The sequence below is a fragment of the Pipistrellus hanaki genome (genome assembly GCF_964339955.1).
Source record: "Pipistrellus hanaki genome assembly, chromosome: 1".
In the NCBI taxonomy this organism is placed as follows: domain Eukaryota; kingdom Metazoa; phylum Chordata; class Mammalia; order Chiroptera; family Vespertilionidae; genus Pipistrellus; species Pipistrellus hanaki.
This window is the reverse complement of record NC_140503.1, coordinates 164,737,116-164,749,332: the sequence shown is the minus strand read 5'-3', so window position 1 is coordinate 164,749,332 and position 12,217 is coordinate 164,737,116. Positions and strand designations below refer to the sequence as shown.

The 12,217-nt window shown below is 41.2% G+C and overlaps 1 protein-coding gene across 1 annotated transcript in view; it reads left to right on the top strand.

Annotated features, from left to right (window-relative positions):
* The window catches only part of FRAS1 (Fraser extracellular matrix complex subunit 1), a 438,553-nt gene that overhangs the window by 246,923 nt on the left and 179,413 nt on the right, over window positions 1-12,217 (top strand). The window contains exon 20 of the mRNA XM_084880389.1: window positions 962-1,105. Within this exon, the coding sequence (XP_084736515.1) occupies window positions 962-1,105 (144 nt within the window). The remainder of the gene's footprint in view (window positions 1-961; window positions 1,106-12,217) is intronic.

Below are 12,217 nucleotides of genomic sequence, written 5' to 3'. Positions count from 1 at the left end.
CTACTGTGATTCACTTGGTTTTCTTCCACTGTGGTGCTTTTGTTAATTTGGTGGTTTTTCTGGGGAAAACATAGCTTTGATATGATTTTGTCTAAGGAATTGAACTTCAAACACAGCTCATGATAACCTCCAGGAAGAGGGCTTTTTCTGTTCTCTGTTCTTTAATGGAGTCTTGCTACCACAACAGGCATCCAAGTTGTGCCATCGGACTCTAGTGAGATGGCTCAGTATCCATTGTTGTGAAAGATTTCCCCTTTGTCTGGAGTTTGTGAGAAGCAAAGTCTCCCTCTCTTCCCGCACCTTGCTGCCTTTGAATCCGGATGTTTTGGGGGCTGGGGAGTCTTACCACTCACTTTTTTTTGTTTGGTCACTTTGATCTTCACTTCCTTATTTCCATAGATAGGGATTGTCGTGCTGGCCCCCTTAGAATGTGTGGCCAGTTACTCAAATTTTTATGGTTCTAGATTTCATGTTCTATTCATGGGTGACATTTTCATTGACTCAAAAAATGCACTCCCTTGGTCAGTCTTAAGGATACACCAGGCTTGATCATGAATCTTCAAGAGATGAGTAGTGTTGCCTGACGAGTGTTGCTCAGTGGTTGAGCATCAACCTATGAACCGGGAGGTCCCAGTCAGGGCACATTCCTGGTTTCTGTCTTGATCTCCAGTAGTGGGGTGCAGGAGGCATCCAATGAATGATTCTCATCATTGATGTTTTTCTCTCTCTCTCTCTCTCTCTCTTTCTCTCTCTCTCTTCTCTCTCTTCCCCTTCTTCTCTCTGAAATTAGTAAATATATATATATATATATATATATATATATATATATATATGAAGAAAGTAAAGATGAGTAGTATTTGAGTTCTATTCTGAATATAATTTGTGGAGTTCATAAAATATTTCATATATTTACATGCTGAGCTGCTAAATTCCCATCCTGGTTCTTGTTTTTCCCCCTTAGAATGCCACCCCACCTGCAGGCAGTGCCATGGCCCATCCGAATCTGACTGCATTTCCTGTCACCCTCGTGTCACTATTAATGGTGGAAACTGCAGGACCAGCTGCAAGGACAAGCAGTTCCTCAACCTCGTGGGGTACTGTGCTGGTGAGTGATACTCCTCAGAGTCTCAGACCCCTGCCAAAGGCTGGCGAGTCTTCATTCTAGGCTTTAAAGGCTCTTGTACCTGTTTATCGGCTGAGGAAAAGCTCTTTTCTCAGGAGACACTTATTTCACGTCTGGGAACTCATTTCACTGCTACCTAGCAGGTGTTTAGTAAATAATAGTGGATTCAAATAGAATCTTCTAATAATGTTCTTGCAATTTCTGAAAGAACTTAAAATCTCATATGAATGAAGATTGAAGTCATGATAATAGTATCATCTATGCACATGGCACACTTTGGCTTACAATAGCAGGACGTATTTTCAACACAATCTCTCTGAAGACTGTCTCCCTCTTGTTTACACTATCTCCTGGCTCTCACTATGGAGAACCTTTGCCATCAGCCCCAGCACCAAAATTTAAATAAATTAACCCAAAAGTAAATCAGTTGCCTCAGGAGTTGGGATTATTCCTCCTCATTTAGAACACAGATCTCAAAAAGAAATAAGTTAGGAGAGCAGCATGGAGTTTGGATAATGATGAAGGAGCCATACAGTGTTTGTGGTCATCCATTCATTCATATGGCAAGTATCTTTGAAAGTCTACTAATGGCCAGAACACACACACACACACACACACACAAAAAAAAAAAAAAAAAAAAAAAAAAAAAAAAAAAAAAAAAAAAAACCTTTAAAAAACAACAACAACAAAAAAAGCCAAATAAGTCAAGGACTCTGTCCCCAAAGAGGTAATAGTCTGGAAAGAGTAAATTATAGGCTAGTGGGTCATTATTTATTTCCTGACCCATTTTTCTCAATTTAGGAGAAATGTGAAGAGATTTGCTTGTGCAGCTGTTGAAGGGCTTGCCTGAGAGGCATTCTGGGATGCCACTGGGCAAGTGGGAAAGATGAGAAAGCCAGAATCTGGTTGGATGCAAGCTAGAGGGATTGACTTGGCTGTAGAGCTTATCCCTGTACAGTAGGAAGTATAGCTGAGTGTCTAGAGATCATAGCATGAACAGGCACATTCAGTCTGGGATAGCATTGACATTTCAGCTGTCAAGTTTGATGGTGGGGACATAGCAAGTCAAGGGTAGTGCTCCAATATATCCAATGGTGCCAGCGTCCTGGGGATTCCTTCCCTTTTGCACACGACCTTGGGGTCCAAAACCCATAGAAGGACTGAATTGTCAAGAGCAAATTTGCAACCAAAAATGCTGGAATTAAGGGCAAAAACCAGTTATTGTATGAGTTCAGAGAAGAGAGAAGAAAAAGATAGGGAAGGCATTGTGAAGGAGGTGGGACCTAAAATTCTTCCTGAAGAATAGCTAGGATTGCATTAGACAGAGGGAAGTCAGGCAGACTTTCTGAGTGTGGTTCCACCAGGAGGCAGGCAGAGTGGAAGAGCATGTGGGCCGTTCATGGCCAGTGAGATCCAACTTGGCTGAAGAGCATGGTTTGTAGTAAGGCAAAGTAGATGAAACAGTTGGGAAATTTAAGTTGGAACCGAGGAATAGCAAACCCAGAATTTCAGGCCAAAAACATTAGATGGAATTTTGTGGGCAATGCAGTCATGAGAGTTTTGGAGAGGTCAGTGACTTGACTAAAATGGTGTGTTTTGGGCAGGAAACGTGCACGCTGTGTGGGAGATAGCCTGGAGCAAGGCAAGATGAGAGTCAGAGAGAGGAGTTAGAAGGTAGAATCTTCATTATGCCTTTCTATTTCCAACCTATTCAGTGTGTGCACCTTGAAATTTTATGCTGGGGAAATATAAAAATAAATGTTTATATAAGGATATTGGAAATGTTTAATTTTTAATGACCTTTGTTCTCTCCAATGTCCAGAGCTCTCTTTGAGAGTAAATTAAGTGATTAGGAGTACATTATTTTTTTAAGGTTAATAGGGGACCATTAGAATAAAGAATCATAACCTTCGCCAGCTTGCTCAGTGGTTAGAGCATTGGCCTGTGAACTGAAGGGTCTCGGGTTCGATTCCAGTCATGGGCATGTATCTGGGTTGCAGATTCCCCACCCCAGTTGGGGTCATGCGGGAAGAAACAAATTGATATGGCTCTCTCACATCTATGTGTCTCTCTCTTTCCCCCTTCCCTTCCACTTTCTCTAAAATCAATGGGGGGAAAAATACCCCCTACAGAGTATTAAAAAAACAAATGAACCAGCAATGAATAAAAAATTATGGGACTAGGATATATAATTCTAAAAAGTCCTAGACCTAGAAGAGCAGGTCCATTAAAATAGCTTGACTGTCCAACAGTCAAGAGACAAACCTTGACTGTCCTTGGCATTAGGTATATTGAGTATTGGTTTTAAATAAGATAACCATTGTCCAGTGCTTGGGTATTCTTTGTTGAATAGAGACAGGTATATGAGTGTCTAGTATAGAAAAATTTGATCAGTAATTTTCAATTGTTGATCCTTCAGAGAAGTGTATTGATCTCAAAGTTTACTTTTTCAATGAATATGTATCATTTCCAAAACAGCTCTCACTTCTCTCTGTAGCATTTTAATGCATTTGTTCATTTACTGTTTAATCAAATATTTATGAAGCACATGCTTCATGCTAAGCACAGTGCTTGGCTCTAGGGATACAGATATGAATAAGATATAATGCTTGCATTCAAGAAACATAGAGTGTAAGAACGAAGGGGATATGTGTTGAATATGATATTGCTGTGGATATGAGATAAGCCTGTGGGACAGGACTCCAACTCAGACCAGAGGGTGTGTGTGTGTGTGTGTGTGTGTGTGTGTGTGTGTGTGTGTGGTGTGTGTGTGTGTGTAGAGCGGATATAAAAGGCTTCTAGAACATTTCATAACTGAGATGATTTTTAAATATTGAGAGGGGTTTGGAGATTTAGAAGGAAGAGCATTCCAGAAAATGGTCCAAAGAATATTATCTCTTCAGGTACCAACAAAGAGTTAAGTAGAATGCCAGGCCCTAGCTTGAGCAGAACCAGTTCAGGAGACCATTGTATTTTCTGTGTAAGGAGGACATACTTTGTTATCAAGGCTGTGGGGATCTCTTGAAGGTTTTAAGACATTATGGAGGCTGCTGTTTTGTGGGCACAAATGGTCAAATAGTGGCGATTTCATATGGTTCAACCTAATACAGTGCCCCCTCCCCCGCCCCCCTTATCTGTGGGGAAGGCATTCTAAGACCCCCAGTGGATTGTACTAAACCATGGATAGTACTGAACCCTATACATATATACACTTTATTTTTTCCTTCATTTAAAGACAGTGCTATAAGGCTTCTCTTTGGCATATCTCAATTGCCAGCATCGCTACTCGTGCTCTTTGGAGCCATCATTAAGTAAATTTCAAGTTACTTGAACACAAGGCACTGCAATACCACAACCGTCAATATGATAACCCAGATGGCTACTAAGTGACTATGCTGCAGGTCACATATAGAGTACGGGTATGCTAGACAAAAGGATGGTTCACATTCTCAAAGGGACCCTGTGGAATGGGTGAGACGGTGTTGAATGGCACAAGATTTCACCATGTTACTTAGAAAGTCATGCTATTTATAATTTATAAATTGTTTATTTCTGGATTTTCCATTTAATATTTTTGAACAGGGGTTGACCAAAGGTAACTGAAACTATGGAAAGCATAATTGTGAATAAGGGGAGCTTACTGGAGAAGCAATGGAAATTACTGATCTCTTAACCCTGAGGGCTAAGGGAGAAGGAGTTTGGGGGATGATTTCCCGATTTCTGATCAAGTAAATTCAAGAAATGAGAGTGCCATCTACCAATGGCCAGAATAGGAAGATAAGATGTTTGAATTTAGTCACATTGAATATGGGGTGACTGCTGGACATCCATGAAGAGCTGTCCAGGAGGAGGTTAAAGATCCAAGTTAACAGGTGTTTTACTGGAACCACCAGGAGCTCATCTGCTATCTTTCTTTTACCCTGAACCTAATGTGCTAGAATGTTTCTTTCTTTTTTTAGTCAGGTCAGAGTTAACCTCATGGAACATTTCAATGACTTTTATCTGAACTCAGGAATTTGTTAGGAAGAGTCCGGCGATGATCGACAAAGCAGAAGAAAATCCTCCCCGGACAGTGCCATCCGGGGAATATATTTTCATCATCCTTGGGGAGTTCTGGCACAGTGAACGCCCCGGGGAAAGCCCTGGCTGCTCCCTCTATCATGTGTGAGATTTGCACGGTGGTGGGATTTACTCACAGGATTTATATCTATCTGAGCTGTACCTGTGATCATCATCACAGACCTCTTAATTGCACTTGGCTGTGTAAGAAAGAAAATTACATCTAATCTATCACACAGACAAGAATAAACATATCCTGGGAACAGGTCCAATAACCTTAATGTGGTTATCAGATACAGAGATGTCATATGTGTGGGGATTTTTTTTTTCCCTTTAAGTCTATCAAAGCAAATATACAGTTTGTGAGATTTACTAGTAGACCAGGACTGAAGGTTTTCAATAGAGATAAATGCACTGGGGTGAGAGGCAGGAGTGGATAAGATTACAGTAGACATAGATAAGCATTGCGGAAAGCCAGGTTTTTTCTTCATCGATTTTTTCCTTAGAATTTTGCACACATCTCAGCAACATTATCTAAAAATTCCAAAGTCTTAGGTACTTCCTCCTTCTGTTTTTTTTTTTTCATCTAAATCTTTTCTTCTACTTATAGAAAATGATAGAAATTAAAAAGAAAGCATGAGTGAGAAATATGTAAATGCAAGTGCAAAATAGAAGAGTCTTGGACTTTAAGGCATGGCCTAGTGGAATGGCCATACTTTGAGTTCTTATGTAGAAAAGGAGATAACACTGAGACTAATACTGTAGAGAGGACGAATGAAAAATTATAAACAGCTGATTTATTAGGGTGGTGGAATCCTGGGGGATTAAAATTTGTTTGCTTATGCAGTGATTTTTTAAATACTGATTCATTTTCTTCATAAATCTGAGCCAGAATTTAAGCAAAAGGAGACTTGTCAGTAAAGAACTTCTACTCTGGGCATTTCCATATTGTAATTCCATGGTACTCAAGTCCTAGGCAATGGTTAGTAGGTGTTACATGCAAAACAGATTCCTGGCTACATAAATTTGGGGACCTCTGAGTTGAATAACTTAAGCAAATTTTTTTATTGCAGGATATCTCAGAACTTTAAATAAACAGATGTGCACTGTGAATCTCTAAGATGAAGGAGGCTGGACATCATTTCCCAAACATTTAATTGCATATCCCTCCCTTCATTTATTATAGCCTCTCACAGAGTTAACCAGTGGTTTGCAGAAAAAAACTTTGGAAATCTCTAAGTGATGTTAACATGTTGAACAAATTATTGGCACTCCCTAAAGGTAAAATGAAATAATGAACCAGTCCTCAAATTGTGTACTTCCTTCCTCCCTTCCTCCCTTCCTTCCTCCTTCTCTCCCTTCCCTCCTCTTTGGTGGGCAAGCAGAGGATTTACAGAGGAGACTCTTTTGCTTACCAAAGAGCACTGAGGAATAATCAGTAATTATCCTCCAGTGTTGGGTCTGAGAAATGTTTGCTCTCTGAACCTGCATGAAGCCATTTGTTGACTGGTGAGAAAAACCTGTTAACATTTTTCTTCCAAATCATAAAAAAAAATAAAAATAAAAAATAAGCCTTTGGAGCCCTTTCCATGATTTTCTTCATTTATTTTCATCATTTCTGAAAGAGAGCCCTAAAAAAGGTAGTGCAAAAGTTGAAATGCAGATTAAAGAGTAACAAATCCTTATTTTGGAATAAGCTGCCATAACTACAATACTAAGTAATGAAAAAAATAAAAATAAAAAACCAGCTCAAGTTGAACGTAATTAAGGACCTGGGAAGGAGCCCTGTGCCAGCCAGTATGCCAGGTCTCTGCTTCCAGACACAGTGACTTGCAGCCAGAGAGGTGAAAGCCAATTCTGTTTTACAATTCTATGTGCAGGGGAGGCGGTTGGCACTGCCCTACATCTTGCTATAACTGCTCTGGGGGCTGGAACTGGAAGACTACAAATGTGTAGCACTTACTGCCTCATTCTGATTCAACACCCTACCCATCCATCTCTCAGGGCCTGGCTCAGATTCCTTCCCTAAGAGGACCAGCTTCCTCTTGGTCTCTCCCTGGTGTGCGGATCATTTCTACCACTTACCTTGCACTTGTCACTGGCGAGCTCCTGTTCTCTGTCAGGGATTGCTTCCCGGGGTCTAATAATAGGTGACTGTTCTGAGGGCTCCTTATGTAACAAGCGCTGTGCTAATTGCTTTGCATGCATTTTCCCATTTAATAGTAGCAATAATCCTCCAAGATAGATACTAATTTGGTCTCCATTTTCTATATGAAGAAACTGACATATGGAAAGGTTGAGTAACTTGCTCAAAATGACAGAAGTTGGAAGATAGAACCAAGATTTGAACTAGAGAATTCCACACAACAGAAATTTGTGATTTTACACTATAGAGACTTAAGAACAATTTTTTGATTGGTGGATTAAAAGATGAATTGATACAGACTGGTATGAAGGTGGCTAGGAGAAGCACTGTTGGGAAAAGTTGCAAGAACTCTGCTTTAAATGCTCAGGGAACTAATGTCTAATGTAATCACCTTCTAATACATTATCGGTAATTATAACAAGGTTCTTTCTCCCTCGTGTGACTCATTTATTTGATTCTTATATCTTCTGTTTCACCTCCTACTTTATTCCAACTGGTCCTATTCTTCTATCTCTATTTTTTTTTTCAATTTTTCTTGTGTCTTCTATGTTTTTTTTTAACACTTGCTTGTTTATTTTCTTCTCCTTCTTCTTCTCCTTCTTCTTCTTATTCTCCTTCTTCTCCTTCTTCTCCTTCTCCTTCTTCTCCTTCTTCTCCTTCTTCTCCTTCTCCCCCTCCTCCTCCTCCTCCTCCTCCTCCCCCTCCTCCTCCTCCTCCTCCTCCTCCTCCTCCTCCTCCTCCTCCTCCTCCTTCTCTTCCTCCTCCTTCTTCTCCTTCTCCTCCTTCTCCTCCTCCTCCTCCTCCTCCCCCTTCTCTTCCTCCTCCTTCTTCTCCTTCTCCTCCTTCTCCTCCTCCTCCTCCCCCTCCTCCTCCTCCTCCTCCTCCTCCTCCTCCTCCTCCTCCTTCTTCTTCTTCTTCTTTTCAATGCACTCTCTTTTCTTATTTCTCATTTTGTCACCCTATCTCCTTTTGCTTGAACTCTGAATTGCATATCCAATCTCTCTCTCCAGGACTTTCAATGACTGTCTCTTCCTTGTGCTCCTTATTTATGTTTTATAATATTTAAGAGGCCACCCTGACTGCTGAAGGATGATCAATATTTCAAGGCGTTTTTTTTTCCTTTGAACTTTCCCTTTCAGAATAAAAGAACACGACATGATTAAATTGGGCCTTCCTAAATTAAAAAGATCTTGTATTTTCTTCTTCATGTGACTTTCACTAAACACTGTCTTTCCTAGCTTTGGTAATGACAGAAAGATCTTAACGTATAAACTCAACTTGGCAGAGCTCCCCATGAAGTCAGGATTGCTGTTATCTTCCTAAGCACTGCAGGTCAGGGCTTGCATTGCAGAGAAGGCCTTTGAGGGTCTGTGCCTAAAGAACACAGCTGAATTTAGATTCCTACGTAATTCTTTCAGTACTGAAGAGAGCAAAACTGCGGAGGCTATATTTACCTACTTTCCTATCTGTCAATCTCTGTGGTTTTCATGGGTAAAATAATGATTAGATGGATGCATGATCATCACTATCAATGTCAGTTCTAATCAGATCTATTGCAGATAATGTTTATCGAGCACTTAATATGTTCCAGCTCCTAACATACATGATCTCAATTAGTCCTGACTGCAACCCCAGGAGGTTGGTCCTGTGATTAATAGCATCTCCATTTTATAGCCCAAGAGGCAGATAGATGGCATTAGTCAACTTACCAATGTTTCACAGCTAGTGAGCAGTAGTGCTAGGTTTTGAAGTGATGCCACTTCAGAGGACACGCGTGGGTCACTGTGTCATCAGCCTTCATCACCTGATCTAGTTCCAGTATGACCTTCTCTGCTTCTCTGGAGGGCAGTGATACTCTTTACAGCTCTTTGAGATGTTTTGTCATCTTGTCCACCATGCCCTTCCCCTATGCACCCTCCTCTCTTTCCCAACTCACATTTTACTCAGTTTGCATCTTTGCTTTCTTTATTGTTCAGAATATTAACATAATCTGATTAAAACAACAATAAATTCACCATTTCTGCTCAAATGTCTGGTATTTTCTTCTAGATGCCTCTTTTCCCTCATGATTTCTCTTCCTTCTCGTCCTTCTCCTTCTTCTTTTGGATATGTTTGCTGTTGTTGTTTTGTTTGTTTGTTTTTTGAGAAAGAGAGCGAAACATCAATGTGAGAGAGAAACATGAATCAGTTATCTCCTGTAAACGCCGACAGGGGATCGAACCCACAACCTAGGTATGTGCCCTGACCAGGAATCAAACCCATAACCTTTTGGTGTATGGAATGACACTCCAACGAACTGAGCCACCCATCTGGGGCTCCTCACTTCTTCCTTTGAGAAAGGAGCTCCTTTATCCTGGCCCATGGGGCCCCTCATCTGTGACCCAGAAGCTATCTGCCCCTCACCTCCATAAGCTGGTCTTTCCAGTCAGTTATTTCCTCTTCTGGTTACTCAATCATCTCCCTCTTTTTCTCTCCCTCCCATCCCCTTTCTTCTAGGACCTTAGTGTCTTTCACAACCTTAAAGAGACCCTCATTTCTGTTTCCTCCTTCAAATCTGTCCCAGGTACACACATGATGATCATCTGCAGGCCCTCGTTTTTATCTACTTGCTGGACAACTGACCCACGGCAATATCATACTCAAAAACCTTCAAAGAAAACCTACCCCATCTTCCTTTCCTCGATCCACCCATCCACAATGTCTTTTTCTCTCTTTGTCTGTCTTTCTTGTCCATCTGCTGCTGATTTTTTCAATCAGCACAATTCAAACAGTTGAGTTACATATATTTCCCTCCTACCCTTACCCCATGCCACATTCTAATCACTGCATATTCTGCAAACTCTCCTTCCCAATGCCTCTTAAATGCATTCCCCTTTCTCTGCTAATAAAGAGAAACCTAAGCTCATCTTTCTCCTGAAGGCTCTGCCCACTCCTTCCTAAGAGAGGGTGACTCTTTTGGAAGATCTGCTTTGGCTTAGAAAACACTTTGATGGTGGGAACTTGTTGATCGTTTCCCATGGCCCACACAGTCAGTATACATTTGTCACCCTGAGTTTTAAGCCCTCCTGGTCTCCCTTGGTTCCTGAGTGAATATCTGAAGCCCTGTCTCTGCTGGGTGCTCCCCACTCCCCACTGTCCCTCCTGTGTGCCTGTGCATGTTGTTCTTGCCTTCTAATGAGGATGCCTCAGCCAGCACCATTTATAAACATCACATAAGCATACAAGTTTAAGTCTGTCTTACCCCCATTAGATAAATATTCTCTGGTCCTCCTTTGACACCTATTGCATTTTAGATGTGGCTTTGTTCTGACATTAGACCTTGTCATGACCATCTCAAAGGAATGTTCTGAGCCTGGCTTACTCCTCTGTCTCCCACAGTACATAGTAGCTGTATGTTGTCACACGCACACTTCCATAGTACCTCACACCCAATTGATGCTCCAAGCATGTTAATAGAAATGGGTATTTTTCTATCGTGGGTGTAAACTGAGAGTAAAATATAAACTGATGGGAGGCTGGTTACATGGGCAGGAGTGGGGCTCATGTCTCCTTGTTGGCAGCAAGAACTGCCACCAAAAATGAGGCAAGAGCTTTGCTCGTATATCTGAGAGTGCCTCTTGCCCCTCCTTTTTCAAACTGTGGCTCCCCAGGTCTTGCTGCAGCCTTCTCTACACGCTTGTGAGTTTGCTCACACTGGGTGGAGGCAGAACCTGCAGGTCTATTGCAGTGGGGTATGTTTTTTTATGGGGCCGGGGGGTGTGAATTTTTTTAGGATGAGACAATAGCCACAGACCCTGAAAAAGGGGGCAAGTTTTGTTTTGTTTTATGGTCTCTGTACTAATCCAGAGCCCCTAACAAAAAGAACACGATTCATAAGAGCTCAGGGCTGGGCTAGGAACAAAGTCATGATCCAAAAGGGAAGAGAGGATGCTTCTTTCTACTCCGCCATCCTGGTGCTTTCCTGGAACCCATCTGTAGTTATCTCATGAGTAACACCTTTTGGTTTCAAAAGTGGCGTCAGAATTCAAATTCCATGCACACTTTCTGGGCCCTGACTTTTGGTATGAAATCATTTCTTTTGCTCCTGATGAGGAATAACTATGAGTGCTGAGTATTGTAACCGCTTCCAAACACATTTAAGAACCTAAATCCACTGACAGATGATTATTAAAAATCTCACTGTGTGTCTAAATTTGTCTTTATAGGTCATTATTTATTAGCTAAGGAGTCACTGCCCCATAAAACCAACATCCAAAGCCATTGCTTCGACAGTACACATTTACTTTAATATCTTCAAGCTTTTTTGACTTTGTTCCAAAGATGCGAAATAAGTCATTTCGCTGCCGTGTGCTTCCATCCATCATGATTGTGGGTAATCCTTGCTGATCCTCGAAGCAGAGCCTTTGTGATGTGAAGAAAGAACCACGCAGCGATGACCACCTGTCATTTCCTCACAGCTGCAGCGTGGCACATTACAGGGTTTTGCAGCTGCCGAGTCAAAATGTTAATTTTTTTAGCTATTTCAATTTCTAGCACATCTGCATGCTATGCATATTTAGAAAATGAATAGAATCCTTTGCTTGCTCAAAACCAAGAAATGTATTCGTTTCAGCTCAAGCTAATACTCCCTTCCCAGGCTTCCTTGTAATGTGTTCATTAATTTGTTTGTTTAAAGTGCTAATTCCCTGGGTTTGTTAGCGAGCAGGCACATAGATAAACAACTGGAATTCCATCTGCCCTCCCCCATTCCCACCACATGCTTACGCTACACCAGGAAGCTGAAACAGGCCATCCATAAATGTACCCTGGGCCTCTAGTCTTCCCTTGTCACCCTTAATGAGGTTTATATTTAAAGACTTTTCACTGTAATTGAAATAGTGACAAATAAG